Below are 24,967 nucleotides of genomic sequence, written 5' to 3'. Positions count from 1 at the left end.
CTTGCCCCTTCCCGCTGCAGTCTGCTCCGGGAGAAGGAGAGGCCTGGACCCGGAGCGCCATGCCGGGCCCAGGGCTCCCCTCCCCCACTCCTCTTTCTCTGCTTTTCCGAGACCCGGGAGGGAGGAGGCGGGCGCCTTCGCCGATAGAGCAGCTATTGTGACCTTCCCTCGCAGAGCGGGAAGCCAGCCGGGTGTGTACCGCCGGTGGTGGCGGGGGAGGAGGCGCCTGTGTGCAAACCTTGGGGTGCGGAGGGGGTGGCACTGGGAAATAAAGGTTTGCAACCTCGGGCATTGGAGCTCTTCAGAGGGCGTTTGGTTGTGTTTAGACTCCGGTGCTTCCTAACACTAATTGCAGGCTCAAAAGCAGCAGAATTTATGGCGAAGGCCAAGGCGGCTTGTTTATAATTTATGAAGTTTTAAATGGCCGTGCGCGGGCCCCCGCTGTCGCCCTGGCCGGCGGCCGCGCGGGAAGCGCCCTCCCCAGACTCGCCGCCGCCCGCCCTCGCGCCGGGAGCCACCGAGTGTGGCCATCCCATGACGCTCACGCCAGTGGCAGGAACGGATCCATCCGAGCGGCTCTCAGAAGCCTCGGGGAACCTTTCTCCAGAGGTGAGAGAGGTCCGCAGGTTTGTCCCAAGAGAACTCCCACCCCACTAGCGAGGGGTGCTTCGGGGCGGCTGCGGCTGCCTGGAGAGGGAGCCCCCAACCCCACGCTTCTTTGAGCCCGAGTGTGAGAGGAGGCTGATGTCAGCCGGGCTAGACACCGTTTAAAATCTAATCCATGAAACGCTAAGCCGCAGATGACACTTGGGGCCTTGCAGACACCCGCAGACTCAGCAGATACTCCTGCGGTAACACACCGCGCTGGAAAACGCCTGGAGCCATGATGCATTATGTATTTTTATTATTATTTATGGTGGGAAGAGGAGATGAGGGAAAACCGGGCTGAATCTAAACAGCCTGACAATTCATCTGTTTAATATTTAGCCAGTTAAGAAGGGTTGTTGTAATCCCTGCAAGGCAACAAGCTCTTCTTTGATTTCCCTAATAGCTTTTAAAAATAATTTCTTACAAGACAATTAGAAATTCTGCCTATGGATGCAAATTTCACAGAAAAACAATTCTAAGCCTTGAAAGTGGGTAAAATATCCCTTCGGTTGAAGTCATTTATTCTGTTGATACACTTCTACAACATGTATACTTTAAACCTGCTCGGATGAAGTGAAATTTAGCAAAAAGGATAATCCCCTCCCACCCCCAATCTAACATGCCATTTTAAAAACAGCACAGAGGAACAAGGAAACTAAATATTATTTTCAGCCATCACTGTTTAGCGAAACACAAACATCCAAATAGAAACGATTGTTGTTCCACCAGAAGATTAGAAGTTAAATTATTTCCACACAATAGGAATTTCACCTCGTGTCACCGGGGATGTAGTAGGAGTTGCATTATTTGTCAAACCAAATAGAGATGCGTGGGCCCACTTTGCTGAAATACAAAAGAATTGAACCTTATCTGAAGGCGTTCTGCGAGTGCCTCCTTCTAGAGAAGCGGGTGTAAGTAGTGCGCCCCAGCTAAAACCACACTAATATTTACAAAATGGTTATAAATCCCCGAAGACATTTTGCCCATTTTGTACAAAGAAGCAGGAGTAAACAAAGTGTTTATAATTGTTATGTTTCATTAATGAAACTTTTATTACTTTACATCACGGGGAACGTTTGTCTTCTTGAGAAATGAACCACTGACTTCTATAAGGAAAAAATCGTGACAGAATTTCCTAGAGAAAAAGCTTAGGTGCATGGCTTCAAGTAATTATTTCTTTTTCTGCATCTTAGCTTTCTCATAGCTCAGTTCTTCTTATGACTTCTCTTGTGTCTTTGATTGTCAGTTTTCTTTCAAAGTTTCTTTTTTACAGCTTAGCGCAGAAAAGTGAGCTCTGGCCTCCCCAATGTAAGTGCAATCTAAAAAAGTGGATTTGTGTCTAGAAAGAGGGCGATAGAAACAGCAAAACAGGCAGCAGTGAAACACCCTACCCAGATCATCCCACACAGAACATTTCTAGGTCTGCATCCTCAAATATTACCCCCCCACACACACACAACCTAAAGTCAATAGCTGGAAGGTAATCAAGTATCCCCAGAACCAATTTGTGTACTGGATTCCAAATAAGTGGAAAAAATATTTCAAACGGTCAGCCTACTGGGGGGGCCTTCCACTGGGATTGTGCGCAAGATAGACTGATCTACTTGCAAGTGTGCGTGATTAACACAGATACACTTCAGACTGAGAAATTTTTTTATTCTAAATATTTGTTCAAATAGTACCAGACAATTTGAAATCAATAAACTGTGTCGAGTGGCGAGGGCTGTGGCTATTGGGAAGAGAATAACGGGTGTCGTGCCACGCCATGGGGCTGCCTGACTCTACCCGTGAAGGACAATATGCGGTCTTAATCCTTTACATCAACTACACACACCAGCCACGGTTACAACTGTTCAAAACTACTCTCTCAACTAGTTCAGACCAAGGGGGCTAAAGAGGTGAAATGTGGCCCCCACGGCCTGGGAGCGCGTTCCTAAGCTCGGCTGGAAAATTCTACAGATATACACATAAATACATTAAGACGAGGATAAATAATCAGGAAAACGAAATGACTCGCTTCAAATAATAAATACAGATCGTTGAGTCCGATGCAATCCTTACGGGACGGGAAGAAGCATATAAATTAAGGTCTCCGCAACTAAACTAGACGCGGGCCATGCCCGGACTCTCCGGGTTCTGGACCCTCTGCAGGGCGCGCCGCCGATGGAGCTCAGACTTACCTTCGGGACACCATTACCAGATTAGAGTCCCTCGGTCCGCAGTTATGTGGCACTGTCAGGCTTACAGAGGAGAATCCTTGCGGCTGATTTATGGCGAGTCACCCAAAGCAGGGCGAGCCTGGAGAGGAGGCCCAGACGCCTGCGCATCGGCCGCTGTTGGCCCGAGACCGGAAGGCAGCGACCGGGCCAGAGCGAGGGAGGGGGTCACCGAGCTGCCCCGCGGGCCCCGCCCGCCACCCCCGCCACCCAAGCAAAAGAGGTAATCGCGCCGCGAGTTCGGGCCGGTGGCCGCCGCTACAGATGCGTCAGTTTGGGGGCCTCGGGCAGGCGTCCCTGAGACGAGTGGTGGGCCGAGAGATCTGTGTAGGTGGGATGAGGGTCACACGGTCCGTGGTGGTGATTGCCGGGAATCTGCGCGGCGCAACTGTAGTCCACGCTGGCTGAAGATGGGTGCGAGAGGTGGCCCAGGTTGAAGACAGGCCCGGATGCGGGCGCCATGGAGTCGACGAAGTTGCCGCCCACGTACACCGGGCTGCCCTGCAGGTTGGCGCTGGCGAAGCCGCCGCCGTTGCTCGCCATGGGGTGGGGCTCGAATTCGGGCGCCGCGTAGCGCTTCTGCTGCGGCAGGCAGCTGCTGAGCGGCGCCGTGTAGGCAGCCAGGCCGTACATGTTGGGCTGAGATTTGGCGAAGGCGGGCGGCGAAGGTGCGTCGTAGGCCAAGCCGGGCACGGGTGGCAGCTGGCCCGAGTAGGCCACGTGGCCCGCGGCGCCGCCGAGCGGCGGGCTGCGCTCCGGGGACTGACCGGCCGGCGAGTGCAGGATACCCTTGGCCTTCTGGTCCTTCTTGTACTTCATGCGCCGGTTCTGGAACCAGATCTTGATCTGCCGCTCGGTGAGGTTCAGCAGATTGGCCATCTCCACGCGGCGTGGCCGGCACAAGTAGCGGTTGAAGTGGAATTCCTTCTCCAGCTCCACCAGCTGTGCACTTGTGTACGCCGTGCGCACCCGCTTGGACGCTGGGCCCGGTGGGCTCTTGTCCTCGCAGCTCTCTCCTGGGCAAGGAGGGAGAGAGAGGGGACGCTGAGTGGGAGAGGTGGGGGCACCCTGGGCCGGGGAGAGGTGCTTCCCAGGCTCCTTCCTCTTCCTCCCCCCTCCCCCCACCTTAATCACGGCTGGAGCGGCGGAGGGGCGTTTGAGAGGTGAGATTCCAAGAGATTCCAAGAACTCAAAGGCCCCAGGCCTACCTATCAGTGGCACCTGAAACTCCCATCTGCCTTCTGAGGTCCAACTCATTCTGCCCACCCCCTCCCCTTCAGCCTAGCCCATCATCTCGTCCCAAAGGCTGAGGAGGAGTTTAATGAGAGACTAGTAGCAGCTGGTAAGGCCTTCCCCCCTGTCAAAGCAGGGCCAGACTTCTTCGAACAGTCCCTCCAGCCTCTACAGCTGGGAAGGGGGCTGGGGGGTGCGGTTGGAGGCAGCCCCAAACTGCCTTGCTCAGAGTCTGGCTCCTGGGCAAAGCATCCCAAGCACCGAATGAGGGTGGAGATCCTGGCACCTCACTCCAGCTCAGCTGCACCCATGAGCTCAGTACCCAAATGCAGGGAGGTGACAAACCATAAAAATACAGCCCTAGAGTTTCAGAGGATCCAAGACCAGGCTGGGCATATTTTGAGTACTGCAATGCTAGGAGCAGCAGCCTCAGCCCTGGTTTCCACCACCCCTGCCACCTCTCAGCAGCTTGTCCACTCCCTCCCTGGAAAGACAAATGGATTTCTCCTGGGAGGGAGGGCCTGGGTGTGCAGCTGAGAAGGAGGGGCAGAAGAAGAAGGAGTTTAAGACTTGAAGACACTTTCCCCCCAGGAGCAGCAGCCCCAGAGAGCAGCAGGCAAACCAGAGAACTGATAACAAGCTAACTACATCCCAGGCCTCAAGCTAGCCCTGGGTCTGGGAGCAAGTTCATCTACCTGAAGATAAAGTACATCAGAGAACACAAGGCCAGAAAAGTTCAGGAACCAAACAGGCTGAGCACAAAGAGGCAGAAGGCCTCAGAGCTCCTGGCCCTACCTGTCTTCTTCCACACCCCCTAAATGGACCTACGGGAAATATTCTCAACTCCAGGGTCTCCTTTTCCAGGGAGAAAAACCCAAGGCTGCTCCTGTTTTAGAGTTCGTCCTCTTCCCTTAGGATATGTACCTCCACATTAGGGATTTAATGGGATGGGGAGAACTGAGCTGGGGTGGGCTAAGGAGAGTCCCATGGGTATTCTTTGCAGACCCTGGTTGGATTCCGGTGTGTCATTTGGGGTTTTTTTGTTTTGTTTTTTGTTGTTCTTGTTTTTATTGTTTGGGCAGGGGGTGGGGTGGCCAGGCCTCACAGCTTGCAGGATTTTAGTTCCCCAACCAGGGATTGAACCTGTGCCCTCGGCAGTGAAAGTGAGGAATCCTAACCAGTGAACTGCCAGAGAATTCCCCAGGTGTGCCATTTTGTAGTTTTGTTATCTTGGGCAAGTGACTTATCATTTCTAACAGTTTCCTGATGGGTGTTTTATCATATACCTACCTCAAAGGGTTCTTTGGAAAATGAAATTAGACAATGTTTGTAAAGCACTTAACATGGTTCTTAACATAGCATTCCATAGACTTTAGTTCTTATTAATTTAAGCAAGTGGGAATCATGTGATATGGGCTACATAACCACCTGGATTTGGGGATCACAGTATCTGTCTTCAAGTTTTGAAGAGCTGTTGGCTGGAAGAAGGAGTTGAGTTATGACCAGCAGCCCAGGAGAGCAGATATTAGGGCAGTATAAGGAAGAGCGGTCTATGAGTAACTATGAGACATATCCAGCAATGATGCCAGCAGCCTCGAATGGATGTGAGCACCCTGTCACTGTAAGGATATGACCACAATCAGAGACAATAAAAAAAAAAAAGAACAGGGAGTTCCCTGGTGGTCTAGTGGTTAGGATTCGGCACTTTCACTGCCGTGGCCCGGGTTCAATCTCTGCAATCCCTGGTCAGGAAACTGAGATCCCTCAAACTGCGCAGCGCAGCCAAAAAAATACTTTTTTTCTGCATGAGGAGTTTACACATATGGCCTCCAAAGTTGCACTTCCAGCCCTGAGCCTCTTAATTCCTAGGCGAGCTAGTTTCTTGGGGGTCAGTCTGGGGGACTTAGCTCAGGCATGAGCCCCCTCAGAGAGCTACCTGCAGTGGCACAGCTGTTCTTCTGCTTGGAGTTCTGTCGGGACTCTTTCATCCAGGGAAAGATCTGCTTGCTGATGGTGGCTGAGGACCCAGAAGCAGTGGGCCCACCCTTGGCCTTCTTGGCAGGTACTCCACCTCCAGGGTTGGTGGGCGAGGATGGGGGCAGGGCTGGTGGTGGAGGAGGGGGTGGTGGTGGCTGCTGCTCTGAGTTCAGACCAGGAGGCTGGCTGCCACCCCCCCCTCCCTGACTGTTCCCAGTGCCAGGCCTCATGCAGCTTCCATTGAGTTCAGCCCCCTTGTGAGCTGGGGCTGGCAGAGGTGCAGAGCTCTGGATGGAGCAGGCAGAGCCCGGGTAATCAGTGTCCAGGGAGTTGGCAGCAGCAGGGGGTGGATAAGGCTGATGCGGGGCACTATAGCCATAAGTGTCAGCAGCTTTGCTGTAGCCATAGCCTCCGAAGAGTCCTGGGCTTTCATAGTAAGCAGCCTTCTGCATCGTGTACTCAGGAAGCTCCGGGGCCTGCTGACCCTGCTCAAATAACATTGACCACCACTGTCTCCTTCACCACCACCTCCAATGTCTGCCAAATCCTGAGAGAGCTGGGGCAGCTCCAGGCTCCAGACAACCTGCAAAGAAGAAAAATGAGAGGCCCCAGAGGGACTGTCATTGGTAAGACCAGTCAGTATAGAAGGACTAGCCCAGGCTCTCTGCTTCCCACCAACTTAATAGTAGGAGGATCTGAGATTTTATAAAGTTCAACTTATTTGAACCCTTGGAAAAGTCAGAAGGAATTTCTTATAAACACAAAAAAAGAGTTTCCTTTATCCAAGGGAAGGGGCTTTTTTTTTTTCCAGATACAATTTTCTTTCTCCAAGATTGTCAATTTAGCCTTTGAAACTACATAGAAGAGCATTTATGGCCTGATGCGTTTTAATGACTGATTCTCCCACTAGACTTTGAGCTTTTTGCAGGAAGGGACTGTGTCTTATTCACCTGCGTATTCCTAACATCCAGCCCAGCGCACCACATGTAGTAAGTGCAGTAAATGCTTGTTGAATGAGTGAATGAATGAATGGATCAGTCAGTCATTAGGTCATCCCAGGGTTTTGATGGGCAAAACAAAGTCCTGTAACACTCAGAAAAGCCAGAGCTCTCAAAAAAAGTTATCTCCCCCACCTGGTTTCAAAATCACAGCATCTTTCACGGAGACGCAGATAGTCCACTCTCCGGTGACTGGGTGAGAATTGACCGGTTAGCTCATGGGTCAGCACTGTGAAATCTACTAGGAGATAAAAGCCAAGAAGAGGACTTAAAGACTCCCAGACTTATTTTGAGGCTAGAAAAGTTTCTTCTCTTTGGTCTACATTTTTCTAGATGCTTAACTTTGTCCTCCACTACTTTTAAATGGATACCACTGGAAATGAGTGAAGAGATTTAGAATTTGAAATGCATGGAGCATGGGCGAATGAAAGATGCTTTATGTTATAACTCTATCATTTTAATCCCGCATCCATTGTATAAATAGATACTACTGTTGCCCTCTGCTCTGGATCATCCATTCCACCCCACCTCCCACCCAATCTACAACCAATGAGAGAACCTCTCTTGGCATGATGAATGGACCCAGAATTAGAAGAAGAAAAAAAAACTAAGAAAAATTCTACCGCTTTTGTGTCCTCTGACTCTTGATGGGGGGCTTACCTTCTCACCCACCCCCCTCTTCTCCTGAAAGCCCCTAATGAGTTAAAGTATAACTAATACCATTCAACCACTTTCATGTGCTTGATAAAGAAAACTCATAGGTCAGCTCCCAGGTCTGAATTCTTGATCTCATCTTTCAGGCAGCTTTCCTTCCCCCAAACTCCCTGGTTTCCATCAGGGACATTATGATGGACCACATTATCTAGACAACTTATGTAGCCTAATGGATTTGACCACTAGTACTAAAACCACTCCTCCATTTACTCATTTCCCCTACACTTTCACCAAACAGCCTAACTCAGTTTTTAAAATTCTTCATATTAGCCTTTATTTGGTAGTATAGTTGCCCATTTTGTTTTCAAATAAAAGTGAACATGCCATTAATCTTGATAAGAGAAAGACCCTTCTCAATGGAATAACAGAATACTAGGATGTAATGTTTTAGGAATAGTTTCTATTGTTGTTCTTAAACTTATGTAATTAGGATATCTACCAAACAAAGCTGGTCATAATCTTTCTTTCATTCATTTTCTGTATCATTCTCTGACTATTAAAGTTACTGAATATTAAATGGACAGCTACATCCTCATCCTGTGACTAATATTTGTATGTATTTGCCCACAGGCCAAAGGACTACATGTACTCCGAGTTTGGTTAAATCTCTGGACTTTTCTGGGATCCTGCTTCCAGTCTTAAACCTTGGGCCCTCTGGATGTCAAAATGGTCACATTTGACACTCAGACCACCAGAACTCGCTGCTGTTTCTGTCACTCCATTTACAGCAGTGCAAGCAAAACATCCCCCCTCTTGCCTCCCAGGATGACCAAGTTTATCTTGATAGGTAGACCAGTCACATTAAAATAGCTTCTTTAGGAACTGACCAAGTCTTTGAAACAGATAGCTTTACATATATATTTGTTCCTATGGCATATTCCTAGACAAAGCTCTGTGCATGTACCTCAAAAGTGCAAATACTGGGCAGCTCCATGAATGAGCAGAGAGTCTGTTCTCCCACTTCTGTTTTCATTGTCTTAAGGAATTTCAAGGGTCACTCAGTGATGATCCACCACCCAAATGTCCATCTTCCTAGAGGCAAGGGCAGTAGCTCTCTCCTCACTGAAAAGGGCTTTGCAGCCTCTCCCCCACACCAAAATGTACAGCTCCAAAGAAGTCACCTTTCCTAAAATAGAACCTGAGGATATTGTTACAAAACTGGTTTAAAAAAAAAAAAAAAGCTTATTTCTTTCCAGAAATCGCTACTCCTTGTGAACTCTGCTTGAACCTAAGAAGCAGGAACGGGTCATAAATCACTTGGACAATGGTCAACTGTTCAGTGGCTCATCTTTTCGAACACCCCCCCCCCCTTTTAAGGCTTTCTTTTCTCGCCCTTTGGTACCTCTGCTCATTTGGGCCCCCGGACCCAAATGCCTTGGGGTGAAGACTAACTCGCGTAGGGGGAGGGGCGGTTTTCGAAGTCCTCAGCTGCCCTTTCCTCTCCTCCTCCCCTCTACCTCCCAATCCTGCTCCCACCCTACAACCAGCGCCCCCCACCCCGGCTCCCGGCCCCCCAGCCCCGCGGCCCGGAACACCGGCCGAGGCAGCCTCCCCAGAACCCCGCCGGCGCCATCCCCGGCTCCTCCTGGGGAAGGGGCACCAAACGGGGTTTGGCTGGTTCTTTCTCGTGGTCCCGGGAAGTTGCCCAGCTCAGCTCCGAGGCCCAACCGCAGGCCGGGAATGCAAGGCCAAACGGTCCCCAGCCGGAAGGAAGGAGGCCTCGGAGCGACCACCGCCCGTTCCCCGGGCCGTGGTGGCCCGCCGCACCCGCTGCGCCTCCGAATCAGCTGAACCCTGATGCTTGCTCACTGCACTTAATTCTGCCCGGGATCGATACCTAAATGTGATACCGAATAAATAAAAGGCGCTCACAGCGGCCGGGGGACGGAGTTATTAAGCAGCTGGAGCTCTCACGGTGCATATCAATGCACCTGTCATTGTGGTTTGTAGCAAAATTTATGACTGCGAGCACGGCTGCAGTAAACGCTTCAGTAAGGAATGAAAAGAACAACACTTCCCAAGGCCTGGCACTTTTCAGAAGTGGAAAACAGGCTCCGCGTAGGAGGAAGCGCAGCAAAAGAATTCCCTGCTCCGCACTTTTCCCGACCCCGCGCCCGGCGAGCCGGGGGATTATATAAAGTGGCCGGTACCGGCCTCTCGGATCAGCTCTGCTCGGCGGCCGGACGCGGGACGGGACGTGCGTAGCCTGGCCGGGGGCCGAAGACCTGCCGCCCTCCGCGGCCTCGGGAGGCCGGGAGGCTCGCCGGACGCGCGGAGGCCGGCCCTGCGCTGTTCGCCCGCTGCCCGCGGTAGCGGCGGAAAGGCCGAGGGGACTGGGGAGAGAGACGGCTGCAGTCGTTGGGCTGTGACTAGCGCCGCGATCGTCGTAAATCAAGGACGGGTAGAGTTAGTCCGTGAGACTTGAAAGAGAAGGGGGAGGCGTTGGAGTGCCGGTTGCTTGTGTTCCTCTCAATTTTTTCTAAGGTTCGAGCTGGCCTGGTTTCCTCTCTGTTTTGCCTGAATCAGGGCCTTGGAAACCCACAGATCTCTTTCTGGCGGACACCAATATTGCTGGGCATCCCCATTAGTTCACTGGAACCTAGCAACGATTCTTCCCTCCCTGTGGGCTTTACTACCTCGGGATTTCATTTCGAAACTACTACTTTTCGGGTTTGCTCAGAATGGGATGTATTTACCGCAGAGCTGGGGCAGCTTTCTGCCCACGTTCTCCCGATCTCTCAGCCAGAGCTCTTCTGCCCTATGGGAAGCCCTGGACGCGCCTTCTAAATCACTCTTATTTAGCCCAGATAACTTAATACGTAATACGCCCTTCATTTAAGGCACTGGGCTCACCCCATTAAAGCGCCATAAATTTGAAGGCCGATGATCGGTTATCATGTAACCGGCGGCAGTTCACACTGAGGTGATCCACTTCAAAGCCGCCCTTTGTTTTATGTCTTGATGTATGAATCCTGAGATGGCTACCTTGAGTTGCAGGACAAATGGAAATGTAGTGGAAATTATTTTTAAAAATCACACCACTCACCACAATGTATGTGTGTGTGTGTGTGTGTGTGTGTGTGTGTGTGTGTGTGTGTGTGTATGTGTGTGTGTGTGTGTGTGTGTGTGAGAGAGAGAGAGAGAGAGATTTTTCGAATTTTGTTTCTAACTCTTTGAAGGCTCTTCGGGTTCCTTTTGATAGTCTATTCTGTTGAGGTGATCTGGAACAAAATGGAAAACTCTCAGTGGCAGCCAGTTCTTTCTTACAAACACATGCAGATATGCATTACTCCCTTTAAGGGTGTCATAATCAATGTCACTCTTTTACATGGTGTCCGCAGCCACTCCAGGCACCTTCTTACTGGCAGAAAGGAGACTCAGTTGGCTCCTGGGGAGCAGGTGGCTTTTAACACCAAAATCCTTGACTGGATGGGAGAAGGGGGAGGCAGGACAGTAGGAAAGGGCCAGAGCCTCCGCAGGGGGTGAGCCAAGTGGGTCAGAGGCACTGGGAAGCCATTTCCTCTCCTCCTACTCCAAACAAGCCCTAAATGCCCCAGGTTCCCCAATCCCCCAGGCCAAGCCCACCCCTCTTAGGAGCAAAAGGGAGGGACGGTGCAGGATTGGGATGGGAGGGAGGCTACAGCACAGGGCACCTGAAAAGGAGGGTGGATATGTAGAGGGGCCTGGGTGGGTCCTAGCCAAGGCTCCCGCAGGCAGCCACAGTGAAGAGGGAGCTGGGTGTTATTTATTGGTTTGGACATTATATCTCCGATGATTTCCCTTAGTTTATTTTATTCCAGTAGGTACCCACCACATTCCTGGCCTGGGCTGTCCACAACTGGGTCGAGTTTGGGCTGCAAACCGCCTAAGAAGCAAACATCCCTTCCACCTCACCCCAAAACAGACCAAGCTGCCCACCACTGCCCGCCCCGGTCAGGTGAAAGGAGAGATGCAATCCCCCCTCTTGCATCGGCCCTGTGCCAATTAGTCGACTCAGTAGTTTGCAAACACCAAACTGCGCCCGGGAAAGCCCCACACAAAGCGTTCAGGGCCCTTCTAAAGACCAGAGCGCGCAGCCATAAGCCTTTGAAGTGACCTTTGGCTCAGGCGGCAATAACTCACCCCTTAATGAACACCCAACGGAAGCGCCTCGGAGAGATCCCGTACCGGTAGGGCTCCTAACATCGCGCCCGGGCTTCAGCTCCCCAGCCAGCCCCAGACCCAGGGGCCCCACTCCACTGAGCCGGCCCGGAGGGCTGCTCGGTGGAAGCACGATGCACCCAGGCCCTCGGACCGGATCAGAAGGTCCCGAAGCCACTTTATACGATACATTCACGTGAGCGGACGTCAACTTTTGCCGCTTGGTTATTTATTTATTTGGAAAAAAGGAGTTCTTTAAAATTAGGAGCTTCCCCTCAGAAGAAGGGCTAAATTGGAAGGCCACCCGGTGCCGTGATACCCCCGTGGCTATAGCTAGATTTCTTTTTCCCAGCCGCGGAGGAACAGGGTAAGTTTGCTCCCGGGGGTTCTGGGGTGCTCGGTGTGCTCTGGGTGCAGGAGGCTTGGGAAGGGGAAAGTAAAGAGGACCCCAAGGTGGCCAAAGTTGGGCTACCCAGAGCCCCCACCATCTTCTCCTGCGCTCTTTTCCCAGCCCACCCAGCACCCAGCACCCAGCACGGTCCCAACCAACTTCAGCCTTCTGCTTGCCCAGAATCGCAGGCTTTATCCGGCTGGCTCTGGGCCACCAGCCTCAAGTACACTTTCCACAGCCAGGAACTGGGCGAGCGAGCGGGAGGGAGCCCCGTCTGAGAGCTGTCAAGGAAGAGATGGTCCCCAGCAGACCTGGCCCTAGACCCCATCCCCCACCGGGAAAAGTCTTTTGAATAGGGAGCCTTGGTGCGGATTATTGAAATTTTCGGGGAAGTTATAAGTGAGTGCTCCATGGGGCCAAATGAAATGCTGCTCGCAGTAATTGGATTCAGCTGACTAAGTTGGCAGGCGTGCAGCTCCAAGGCAGCGAGAGAAGAATAATGTCCAGCGACTTTAAGTTCTGATGGAGCCAAGCGCTGGCGACTGACAAAACAACTTTACTCTCTCCTTTGATGGCAACACCCCTGGAAGTCGGTCCCTCTCTGGCTGGGGCCCGTCCCAACCTAGACGAAGGGAGTGCGCCTTGCTTTCTGGGTCCCTTCCCCACAGAGGCCCAGTCTGGCCTTGCCCTGCGGCTCCCAGGAACATGGAGATGCTCACTCCAACTCATGGAGCAGCTTTCTCAGGCTTTGGCCCCGGGGAAAGACCCAGGATGACCTGTCCTGTCCTCCCACATCCAGGAGCCACAGGACACAATAAACAAAAGAACGGATGGGATGCAGGAACCAAAATATGATTTAGTTTTCATTCTGGGTTCTTTGAGGCGAAGGACCCAGAAGCCCTAAAACCTTTTCTCTGCCACTATCGCAGTCAAAAACCAGATTAGTGAGGGGGAGGAGCCTCCCAAACTCTTTTGGGTAGTTTGGGGGTTCTACTGAATTTGGGGGAGAAGCTTGAATAGCACTTTAACCTCGCAAGAAAAAAATATTAAGCCAACAGCAAGAGATAAAAGGCATACGTATGTGGAGCTAGCTCCCAGAACAATGCAGGGAGCTGGCTGGCCACAGAGTTTATTTTAAATACGTATAAATCAACCTGCCTGCACCCAGCCAGGCGGCTCAAGACACGGAATTAATATGATGCTCCATCTTACTTTGGCAGTGACAGTGTAAAAAAAAGTTTCTTTTTATTCATTTCATTTTCAACCCGTTCTCAAAACTGTACATTTACCCCCAAAATACCTCCTCCAGCCCCCAGCCTCCTCACCGGCCCTCTCCTCAAACTGCCACCTCCCCCCACAATGCCACCGGCCACCCTCCCAGCCTGGCAAGGTAGTGTGTCCTTCTAACCTTTGGGTAGGCGGGGAGCATCCCCACAAAGCGCACCTCCTTACGATTAATCACCGTCCTGGATGTACATGTAGAAGTATATTTAGGTCTACGAGTACTGCCTCACCAATTGGCAATCATCAAAATCACAGATTACACAAAATAAATCATATTTAGTATCCCACTCAGGGCAGCAAGCAGCCCCGTGCCCGAAGATTTCATTTTGTCATGCAATTGCTTACCTGGATCCCAATTTATCATAAACCTGGTGTCCTCGGCCTCAGAGTGGGCGCCAGTGGGGGGCAGAGCTAGCCTTCCCCCTTTGTCTGCAGACAACACTGTCCCAACCCTGGTCTTGCGCGCTCGAAGACGCGGCCATATACCCGAGCACACGGAATTCCCGGTAGAACGGAACCAGACTGAGGTTCAGCTACCAATAAACGCAGGAAGAACGAGTTCGTAGTCCCCGCGCCGGCTTTGCCTGCGCTGCACGACCGTCGGTCCACCCGCCCTCCTGTCCGCTCCCAGGCCCAGAGCGGCTGCCACCCGCGCCCCCACCCACTCCTGGGTTCCTGCCCAGCCCTCCCAGGCCCCCCAGAGCTCGGGGTTTGTTTTCCTTTCGGAATGTGGCCCTTTCTGGATTTGAAGAGAGCCCCGGAAACCCCCTCATAGTCGGCAAATACAGACGCTCCCTTCAAATGCGAGCATATTTGTTCACGTGACCCCGAGGGAAGATTGTACTGATTGAGGCTGAAACTTTCACGCCATCCAGCCCCGGAGCGCAGCCAGGCCTGGGGGCTGGGAGGAGGGGCAGGAGACCTGGGATCTCGCGGTCCCTTCCCTTGGGCAGACAAGGGTGGGTATGGGGCGGAAGGAAAGACCCCGTCCCGCGGCTCGGGAGTGACCTAGCTCCAGCCTGGCCGCCGGCAGTGGGATGCGAGCGCTGAGTCTCTTCCCCCACGACCTCTGACCCTGGCCCAGCCTTCCATCAGGCTGGTCCAGGGATTGGAAATTTTAGAGGCTGCCTCTCTTACGGGCGTCTCCGGAGGCAGCTGTGGAGTATCAGAGGCCCAGGGTTCGCCTAGCTCCCCGGCCGCGCCCGGTACTCCGCATCCTCAAGCACCCGGGCAAGGCGCAGCCTAGTCGGAAACGCCGCTCTTCCCCTTCCCGGGGAGGCAATTACGTTGTGGCACAGCGCAGGCTCCGGCCCTAAGGTGAGAGGCTCCAGCTCACAGACCAGACTTGGTCACCCCGAGGAACACTCCTCTTCACCACCACCACCACAGTTTGGGGCCTTGGCTCATTCCGCGGACGCGGCCGATGAGCCTACACTTCCAGAGTCAGAAAAGGCGCAGAAGCACGGGCCGAGACCCGGAGCGTTCTCCCCTCTCTGCGTCTGGCGAACTCCAACCAGGTCCTGCGCGGCCTGGAGCCGCCGAGGCGCGGAGTCGCTGTTTGCCGCGACCTGTGCGCCTCCAGATCCAAGCAGGGCCCACGGATCCCGCAGGCCCAGCAACCTCCAGGCCGCGGCTTCCCGCTTCCTGCGGCGCCTCCAAGAACGCGAGGGGGGCTGTGAATCAGTCCTGGCTGGGCTTATCTGGGAGAAGAGGGAGCTTCTATTTTAGAAATATTAAATCAGGATAGGTTTCCAGCACTCTCCGAGTGGTCGGGTGGAATTTATGGTAACAATTCTGCCTGCGGGAAGAAGAGTTAAAAGCTCCCGGCCAGGGCGAGCAGCCAGCCTCCAGCTCCCGGCTTGCGGTGAGCCCCACGGCACTACCCCAGCTCGGCCCGCACCCCGGAATCCCGCACCATCTGGGGGTGTCCATTCCATCCCCGAAGTCTCGCTTTCAGAGCCAGCTCTACTTCTTAGCGGCATCGGGCACGGAGCAGATGCCCTGTCGCCACTTGCAAGGTCTCGGACAGGCGAAGGCGAACGTGCCCGGCAGCCGCGGAAGAGCCAGGGAGAAGGGGGTAAGATCCTCCGCATTCCCACTCCAGAAGCACGGGAAAGTCCCGGAGAACAGGTCACAGGCTCGAGCCCCCAGACCTGTCAGCGAGCCCCTCCTTTGTTCACCCGGCCGGGCCTGGCTGGAGGCCCACTCGGGGCGCCTCTTGGAGTCGGACCGTGGGTGCCCCCAGTCCACCCTCACCCGGAGGACCCCGCCCCCTAGCCTCCCGCCAGGGGCCGAGCAGCCGGCCCGCAGTAAGTGTTAATCTCCAGCCAAAGAGGGGGGCTGCTTTGCGGGAATTTGTCTCCAGGAAAGGATCTGAGCCTTCTTCAATCGGAGCATATGTTCATAGAGCAATAAACCGGAAAGATTTACAGTCCTCGCCCGGCCCCCAACAGCCTCGCACCCTTTCAGGAATTACTTACGATGATTTATCACACCAACCCGGGCAATTGTCACACTGATAAAATAGCCCGGGCCGGTGCCCGCCAAGCCCGGGCCTTGGGAGGCTGTTGGCTGCCGGGCTGGCGGCGGGGCTGAGGACGTTTTTTGTGGGTTCCTCTCTGCGCCTACCAGGGGATGTCGGGGTGGGTGGGTGGGTGGGGTTGTGGGGTGGGAGGGCAGCCAATTCTCATTGAGAAAAAAACGCAAGCAGCTCAGAGAAAGCGCCCAGAATCTGCGCCAGAGTCACTTGCAAAGCACATAAACATTTGTCATCTTTGAATAATTGAATTAATGTGTTATTGTTTGAATGTATAATTCACAACGGAGGAAACTTTGTCTCTGTCCTGACGGGGAAATATACACACACCAAAAAAGAAATCAAAACACACACAATCCCAAAACAACCACCACACGCAGACAGCCCCCAGCTCGCCGATGTCATCCTCAAAGCCAACTAGAGGGAAGGAGGCAAAAAAAAGAGGCCCTCCTCCCCGGCATCAGGGCCGGAGTTGAGAGCTGGAGGAGAATGCCCGCTGCTGCCCCCAGCACAGATCTCCGGCAAGCTGGGGGTGGGGTAAGGTGGGGTGGGAGTGGAGGGGTCCGTGGGACCTCGCAGCTCCTTGGAGTGCAGGAGAAAAAAGGCTGAAACTGGAGCCAGCGGGAGAGACATCTCCTGCCTCTCACCCTGGCCTCTTCCACCGCAACCCCGTTTCCCTTCCCCCGAGGCTTTTTCCCCTCAGCCCAGGGTCTCCCATTCCTCGGGCGGCGGGGACTTCTCCCTGCCTTTACTTTAGATCTTCTCCCCAAATTAAAGATACAAAAATCGAGGGGAAGAGGGGCGAACTCCTTGCTGGGGTGACAGAAGCAGCAGAGCGTGGGTGCGTGGGTGGGTAGTGAGAGAAGCAACTCCGAAATCATTATCTGTTGGTTGAAACCTGCCTGGGGTAAAATTTCAACTCGATTTTATAGCCTTCCATTATGACGCAAAGAAAAATTTACGACCCTCGCTTGAAAAGAGGTCCGAGGCCTTTTCTCACCGGTTTAAGAATAGGCAGCAGATGCCGTGACAGCGACCATTGTTCCCGGTAGACACAGGCGACCGGGCAACCTCGGCCCGCGTGCGCCAGGCGCGTCCCCCAGCCGGGCGGGTTACTACTCCTGTCGCCTCTGAGCAGCCCGCGCGCACCCTCGCCCCTCGCACACCCTCACCCCCCCCCCTCACACACACACATACACACACACACACACACTCGGCGGCTCTCAGTAATTTTTCATAAGTGCAAAGCTTTGCTGAACCAGAGGTCACCATCCAAGCCACTAACAACTTCTCGCCGGCGCACGGTTCCAAATCAGGAAGCAAAGGGAACTATTTGTCAGTGGCCTGACAGCTAAGTTCATTAAGGATTTAAATCAGAATAAATAAAAGTCGCGAAAATATTTACCTGCCGGCCGCGCTCCCGCGCCCGCCGCCTGGGGCCGAGGGTGGAGGGCTGGGGGCGCCGCACGGCCCCCCTCGGCGGGTGATATTCTTGGGATCCCTGCACTTTCCAAGTCGGAGAGAGCCCTTTGCGTGGCAGATTAATGACGACTCCGTGTTTCTTAAGGGACGTGCTGAATTAATTATTTCACCAATCACGTGGTCGGGACTTGTAGAAATCTATTCTTATCATCTTCCTCGCACTTTGAAAATTCTCCGGGTTATGAAAGGCCCTCCCCCGGCTGGCGGCGAGCCCCGGCCGCCCAGCCCGGCGCGGGGGGCAGGGAGGGCTCCCCAACATGGCGGGCGCGCGGGAAGCGCAGTCTGCCGAGGGTCCCGATTTACTGTACTGTACTCCGGCGGGCTCGGCTGTGCACTCGCTTCCTCCTCATCCCTGCCCGCGATTCAATACACACAACCGTACTGATGTATTGGTGGGCACAGGAGGAGCCATTAACCAGAAGACCGGCAGAGAACAATCATAAAATGTGTCTGAATATTTAAACTTCTGTCTGCGCACTTATAAATACACATGTCCACGCGTCTGAGGCGAGCCCTTCCATATATTAAGGACACATGTCTGATTTTATGCATTCTGCTCATTTCCTGTCGCGAATAAGGCCCCCTCCCATCTATTTTGGGACTCCTGTCTTGGCCCCCTCTTCAAGGCGAGGCCAAGACGTGAAAAGCCCTCGTGAAAAAAACAGCACACGCCACTTTTTATAGTGGGGAGTGTTTATTGTGGTCTGGAGGGCGGAGGGGGCACTCGGGGGAGGAGGGGCAGGTGCTGGAGGCCCCGGTGGGGCTGAACAGCACAGGAGAAGTAGGAGCCCAAGATTGGAGGCCAGAGGGGTGAGATCCGAGCAGCCACCCGCCAGCCCCAGGTTGGCCCAGAACCCAGCACCAGACACGCCCTCAGAGTTGGGGGTCCAGGAGATCTCTCTCACCCACCATGTCACAAAGAGAGACCGAGGGGGCCTGGGTCTGATCCGGGCCATGCTGAGAGCCAAACTGGAGCCTCCTTTTAGCCCAGGAAGTTACTTATTTTCCTTTTAAAAAATAATGCCCACCCCACTGCAGCCTGAATCCAGCCTTAGGCTTCCCAATTCTCACAACATATGATGGCCAAATTGGGAGTGTGTAGGTATGGGGGAGGGGGAAAATGGTAGAACTGCTAAGGCTTACACAGTTTAACCTTCACACATCAGGCACATTACAGAAAATAATAAATTGTTTCTATTGGATGTTAGCTTTTAGAAGACCTAATGAAGAATGCTTCTGTGGAGGCACCAAACAGGAGGGAGATTTCGCTACACCTTTTATTATTTCAAATATAGATCCATGAATTACATCAAAACTACAGGCAACAATTAGTATAAATAATACTTTAATCAGTGGCAGCAGAACATTGGTCAATTCTATTAAAAAAGCATCTTGTGTGAAGACACCATGGGGCTGACTGACAATGTCATCTCCCAACAAAAGGCTGCAATGGACAAAGTGAGATGGAAGTCTGAGGAGCGATGTCCTCACCAAACACTTCACTCCCCCCCACCAGTCACGACCCCCACAAACCACTGAAAAAACTCAAAACAAACACTTCTGGCTCATATTTGGGGGAACAAACTGGAAACAAATAAAAGCAAATGGGCACTGAGGCTTTCTACATCTAGGTTTCTCCAGAGTACGTTCCCAGATGGAAACTCATTTCCTTCCCTGCCCTAGGTGACTGGGGGGCCCTGCTTCTTCCCTGCCTCATTCCTGTGGGCCCAAATGGACGCTGGGGTCCGATTGGGACCTCAGGGTTGAGGGCCGCCCTCTGGGCCATCCAAGCTCCATTAACATTTCAAAAGACAATCTGTAGAAGAGGAGGAGAAGTGAGACTTATAAACAAACAAGTTGTTTCTCTGATTAAGTTACTTTCCAAAGTAGTGGGGCTATTTTTAAGAAGGACCTTGGGTTTTCTTCATCAAAACATGCCTCTTGGCTTTCCTCTGGGGCAGGGGTGAAGGCAGTTAAGTTGTTTGGCATTTGGTATGAAGCTGGGGTGAGTAACCTTAACTTCTGGGCAGGAGGAAATCTATATAATAATCTTTGCAATACATATGTAGTTGGATGTTGTGAAAACATATATTTCCCCCTCCCAAGGAGAAGGTTCAATGTATTCACAGATTCGGGTTTTAGGAAACAATCTGAGCAACTTTCCAACTTGCCTAAGGATAGCGGCCCTTTTCAAATCCTACATCCAAAGACTGCTCTCCATGTTCGAGGGGGAAAAAAAGAAGAGAAAGGGTAGTTAGAGTCCAAAAGGTTAAGGGTTTAGAGGTCAGTCCTCCTGGCTGAAATACAGCTAATCGAATAGAAAATTTGTCCTCTGGATGAACCTGATTCTGTAATTTAGCCGAACTTCAGTAAAATACCTTTTCAGCTTCTCAACGTGAGGGCATCAGAAAAAAGACGTCTTGACTATGTATGAACTCTGTGCTTTTTGTCATAGAAACAATGATGCGAATAATGCAAGAATATCCATCTTTAATATCTCGACGTGGCGATATTCAAGTATTGCCATGTGCAAGTCTGAGAGCCAGGCTCACCCCAAGGAGGAACAAAGAGCTGTCCCTAGGGCCTAATACAAAAGAGCAAAGCTTGGAAGACACTTTAGAGAAGTGGAATTTCAGCCCAGGGACTCCAGTGAATACCTGCCCTCAGCTCTCAGGAGACACAGAACCAAAGAACATGCCTGTAGAGGAAGTCTTTTTTCCCCCTACACTTAAATATATTTTTAAAATTACCTCTGAAATCTTTAAAGTGTTCTCAAGCACTGAAAAAATAGCCCCAATTCTGAATCTCCCTTTCAAGCTCACCCCCTCTCCCTCCCCACTTTTGTGACTTTTCGGTAGCTACAACCAGGGGGTTCTTTTTGGAGCCCGAGGCTTTGCGGTTTAAATTTCTGAAGCCTTGTTTCATTTGAGTCTATGAACTCTGGCCATTATCTTTGACTCTTTCCCTTATCCTTAAGGGTCAACATTTTAGAAAAGTGAGCTTTGAACCCTTCCCAGGCAAGGCATAAGAAAAATGACTAAAGAACATCTCTCCTGTTGTTTGAGAGCGATTGTTTTTAAACCACTATTCTCAAGGCAAGGGAGAGGAGAGGGCCTGAAAACTTTTATACTTTCACAAATTCTGTTCCTAATTAATGGGTTGAAGAAAACTTCCTTAGATTTGTTTTTTAAAAAATTAAAACTTAGGGAAAAAACCCTAAGACCAACTTTTGTGGACTTCTAGATTCAATTAGTTTTTTTTCATTTTTTACAGCAAGACTTCCTCACTTCCCACTTTCTCCCCAATGCACATTCCCTCTACCATATAGGCAGGCCATACACCAATGCCTATAAAATACTGCTATATGGGGTATTTGGGGACATTTGGAATCCAGTTGGAACAGAAAATTCAGTCATTACCTAATGACCCAGAACACAGAGGTTTTGTTTTCTTTCCCCAGAAGGAAAATGTTGGACCATTTGTTTCTTTCTTTTTTCCCTTTCCTTTAATCACCCAGAACTGGTTGTAAGCACAGTGCTGAAAAAAGCACATGTGGAAATATATTTTCAGGAACTCAACTTTGAGTGGATCCTTTGCTTCCCTCTAGAAGGGTTAAGGGCCCCCTACACACATTTCCGGGGAGTGGGGAGGGGGTGGAGTTCAAAATGCCGGTTACAGCCAGAAGTAAGTCCACGCATCTCTTGATTCTGCTCCCTGAAACCCAGCCCCTTTCACCATGGTAAGTTTTTTTGGCAATAAGATGTCAGTTATTTCTGCACCCCAATTCCCCAACAAATAAATATTTAAGCAAATATAATCTAAACAGAAAACAACCCGTTTGCACTTCCTTCTTAGACTCATTTCTTTGGGCATGGGGCCACTGGGAGCAAAACAAATTTTTTCACAGTGAAAATTATACAGACAACCCAGAAGGTTCCGAAATCCTGGCCCAGCCCTCCTGCTTCCACTGAAAGCACCTAGCGCAGGGGTGGCCAGCCTTCTGCCTCAACACGCCCACATTATGAAACCACAAAGATCCCTGGAGGGGCGGCGGGGGGTGGGGAGGATGTTCAAATTCACACTGGGATAAAGCATCCAACCTTCATTTGCAAATTCAAAATCCAACAGCGGAGATTTTCAGGAGTTTAATGACTCGCCAAGGTTTTATGTTCTCAGTAGCTCCTGCCATTTGATAATATACTTAAGAGAGAGAATCCCGCCCCCCCAACCCCCATCCCCGCTCCAGGGAGGGGGCTACCCTCGGGCAGGGTGCTAACCTAGTCCGAGGGCGGCCTGCCTGTCCCAGGTCCACCCTACAGTACCTTAGAGCCCAGGGAGGTGACAGCAGGCCCGGCCTGCCCCCGCAGCTTCGGCTCAGCCGGGAGCTCAGGGAGGGATGGGCCCAGGGTCCCCACTTCTATAAGGTCGTCAGGTCCGTGTGGTGGTCCTTGGCCAGCGGCTGCAAATGCTGGCCAGGGGCAGCTGAGGAGGAGCAAGAGGAGGAGGAGGATGAAGACGACGACGACGAGGACCTGCCTTTCGTGTTGGGCAGCTTGTGATCTTTTTTCCACTTCATCCTCCGGTTCTGGAACCAGATCTTGATCTGGCGCTCGGAAAGACACAGGGTGTGAGCGATTTCAATCCGACGGCGCCGCGTCAGATACCTGTTAAAATGAAATTCCTTTTCCAGTTCTAGGACTTGCTGCCGGGTGTAGGCCGTCCGGGACCTCTTGGGCTCCCCGCCGGTGTAGTTGGGGTTCACTGCGAGACAAGCAGACCGCACAGTCAGGTCACCGCCCGGCCTTGGGTTAGGCCACAGCCGCTCACTTCCTGGCGCGCCCCGCGGCCCGGGCCCTCCCCGCGCGCTCCTGGCCCACTCCCTGCCTCTCGCCCGCCCGCCCTCCCAGGCGCACACGCTCACTCCCACCCACCCCCTCGGACCCACCTGCTCCCCCGGGCTCTCGGGCGGGGATCCCCAAACGTGCCCCCATCTCCCCAGCCCACCGCCCGCTCCAGCATTCCCAGGCATTTTGGAAATCCCCTCTTCCACTGCTCTTCCACCGTTCCCTCCGCTCTGAAAATGGAGTCCTCCCCCACCCCACCCCCATCTCCACCCCCTTTTTTGCGCCCAGAGCCAAGCAGCCAGCCACATGGTCCCGGCCTGCTCCCTCGGCTATAAAAATTTATGGAGAGAGTAATTGCGGCGCCTATTGAAGCCCCACACGCCCCCACCCACTCCCCCTCTCGGGGCCCAGGCCGCCGGGCTGAGGTGGAGACTGAGAGGTCCTGGGCCCGTGTCTTACCGGAATTCACGTGCACCTTCTTCATCCACGGGTAGACCACGGCCGGCTGCTTGAGGGCCGTCCCAGGGGGCGGCTGCTTGGGGCCGCCCGGCTGGCTGCAGGCCCGGGCGCCGGGCAGGGGCGGGGGCGCGGGGCAGGGCTCTCCCGGGGCACCGTAGTGGCCGCTGGGGTCGCCGGGTTCTTGCCCGTGACCCCGCGTGGGCAGTGCAGAGCCGGGCCCGGGCCCGCCGCCTCCGAAGGTCTGCTCACCGAAGTCGGGCCGTGGGTAGAGCCCCGGGGGCTGGAAGTCGGCCCCCTGCGCGCCGCCGTAGTAGTCAGCGCCCTGCTCGCCTAGGTAGCCACCCTGCAAATATTCCTCGCACGGAGGAAACTTGGGGTCCACATACTTGGAGTTCACCATATACGAACTCATGGCCATTAATTTCAGAAGGTAGAAAATACTAATTTTTCTCGTGTTGTCTTTTTTTCTCCTTCCATAGGGCCCTCCTACTTGCTGTCAACTGAATAAAGTTGGCGGCCATGTGACCAGGCCAGCCAATAGCGAGGGAGTGAGTTTATCACCGGGTTGGTGAGCATCTCATAATTTTCACAAATTTAACTAAATAACATACGTGTAATCAAGTGACTTGCCGTGGCACATATGAGGGCCCCCGCCAGATGTTAAAGTAGCTCTAATCCCAGCACCCTCATTCCCCACAGGTAACCCCAGCTTTTGTCTGCCACTGACTTTGCTAACCTCCAGTGCCCTCGCCACTCACCCCGCCTGAAATCAGCCCCCCAAAATGGGCACAGTTCAAGGGGGAATGAATCCTCACATCTGTCAGGATGCATGGCATCAAAAAGTGGGCGGAAGAGGTGGCTTCTGAGTTGGGCAGAGAAGCCCAGGCAGGCAGGACTCCCGCCCGCCCAGCCTGCGGAGCGGGGACTCTGCCATACAAAGGCCGAATCCCGGCTTTGTCTTCATCAGGGTCACCCAAAAGTTACTACAATCTGGCTGGCCTGAATCAAATTAGGCAATGAGTAACTGCCAAGCTTTCTTCGAGGCCGGGGTGTTTCCAGCCAAATCTTGGCCTTGCTGGTATGGCAAGAAGCCCGCGTGATGCTCTAGCCAGGGCAGCTGAAGGGTAGCCCAGGAAGGTGGTGAGGGCACCCCCAGCTCACCCAAATGGACCCCAAAGGACCCTAAACTCCTTCTGCCCAGCTCACCTTCTTCTCACATGGCAGTAACGGCCAATGAGGCCCTTCGTTGGGCACCCTCCAACTTTATGCCCCTGGAGGGCAGACCTGGGGCTGGGGCGACCTGGACTCCCACCTTGCTCCCCAGTGCCCCCAAACCTAACCCTCTGGCCCTGCATTCATGCAACCAATTAGGGGTTTACACAGGGGGCCCTGTTTAAAGGTGAGGAGCTTCTCCAGGAAAAGGCTGCTCTATGTCACCAGGCTCAGACGATCCTCCTGGAGTCCAAGGTAATAAAACAGAAAGAGGCAACTGACCCGCCGGCTGCCTCTGGCCTCCACTTCTAATTCTGGCTTTTGCGGAGAAATGTGAAGTTTTTGCATCGACCATATATTCCCCTAGAATCGAATCTGTGACTATGTGGATACCACACAAATTCGGTTCTACAGGGTATATATAGACAACGTTACTACCTCCGGGTTCCACCCAGAGCGAGTACCCAGACCGTTGCCAGCCCCCGCCTCTTCCTCGGAGCCGCCACCAGCCCAACGCAGCCACCCTGCCTTTCAGAGATGGTTCAGGTAGCCTGAAGCGCTTGGTGGCAATTTGCAGCAACGAGTTCCCCATCCTTGTACCAGGGCTGGGGTTACCAAGCAGCCAAGGAGTCAGGACAGTCTTCTTAAGAAAGAAAGAAAAGAAGAAAAATAATCCATCCCAGAAATGGCGGCTTTATTACCCCCCTCTCCGGATCCACATAACCCCCACTCCCTTAGCAAGTGGTATTTTCCAGAAAGGAGCAAATGCCCTCAATGGCAGAAGAAAAAGAGGCACGAGGGAATATCCTCTGCTCATTCTTCTGCCCACTGTC

The 24,967-nt window shown here is 52.8% G+C and overlaps 2 protein-coding genes across 5 annotated transcripts; both read right to left on the bottom strand.

Annotated features, from left to right (window-relative positions):
* Positions 1–1,722: 1,722 nt before the first annotated feature.
* HOXD3 (homeobox D3) lies at positions 1,723–6,574 on the bottom strand. Of its 2 annotated transcripts, XR_003676939.2 has the most exons (3): positions 6,034–6,574; positions 2,829–3,880; positions 1,723–1,987 (listed from the first exon to the last, which is right to left on the bottom strand). XR_003676939.2 is itself a non-coding variant. In XM_024122232.2 (2 exons), the coding sequence occupies exons 1-2, from the start codon at positions 6,572–6,574 to the stop codon at positions 3,123–3,125; spliced, it is 1,299 nt and encodes a 432-aa protein (XP_023978000.1). In that variant the 3' UTR covers positions 1,723–3,122. The 2 variants fall into 2 exon arrangements, 1 of the variants encoding a protein (XP_023978000.1); XM_024122232.2 differs by having other exon boundaries at positions 1,723–3,880.
* Positions 6,575–6,583: 9 nt separating this feature from the next.
* On the bottom strand, positions 6,584–24,422 carry HOXD4 (homeobox D4). Of its 3 annotated transcripts, XR_003676951.1 has the most exons (4): positions 22,923–24,422; positions 21,942–22,380; positions 7,208–7,310; positions 6,584–6,657 (listed from the first exon to the last, which is right to left on the bottom strand). XR_003676951.1 is itself a non-coding variant. In XM_007112005.3 (2 exons), exons 1-2 carry the CDS (start codon positions 23,338–23,340, stop codon positions 22,037–22,039), a joined length of 762 nt encoding a protein of 253 aa, XP_007112067.1. In that variant the 5' UTR covers positions 23,341–24,422; the 3' UTR covers positions 21,750–22,036. The 3 variants fall into 3 exon arrangements, 1 of the variants encoding a protein (XP_007112067.1); XR_003676950.1 differs by lacking the exon at positions 6,584–6,657 and having other exon boundaries at positions 6,992–7,310; XM_007112005.3 differs by lacking the exons at positions 6,584–6,657; positions 7,208–7,310 and having other exon boundaries at positions 21,750–22,380.
* Positions 24,423–24,967: the final 545 nt, after the last annotated feature.

Source organism: Physeter macrocephalus, chromosome 2 (genome assembly GCF_002837175.3).
Source record: "Physeter macrocephalus isolate SW-GA chromosome 2, ASM283717v5, whole genome shotgun sequence".
Lineage (NCBI taxonomy): Eukaryota > Metazoa > Chordata > Mammalia > Artiodactyla > Physeteridae > Physeter > Physeter macrocephalus.
This window is presented reverse-complemented; position numbering and strand designations above follow the sequence as displayed.

Excerpts from the sequence above, each read along its gene's own strand:
- HOXD3 (XM_024122232.2), bottom strand. The coding sequence starts at position 6,574 with ATGTTATTTGAGCAGGGTCAGCAGGCCCCGGAGCTTCCTGAGTACACG. Across the intron at positions 3,881-6,033 it reads GAACAGCTGTGCCACTGCAG|GAGAGAGCTGCGAGGACAAG; the intron begins GTAGCTCTCTGA and ends CTCCTTGCCCAG.
- HOXD4 (XM_007112005.3), bottom strand. The coding sequence starts at position 23,340 with ATGGCCATGAGTTCGTATATGGTGAACTCCAAGTATGTGGACCCCAAG. Across the intron at positions 22,381-22,922 it reads GAAGGTGCACGTGAATTCCG|TGAACCCCAACTACACCGGC; the intron begins GTAAGACACGGG and ends CTTGTCTCGCAG.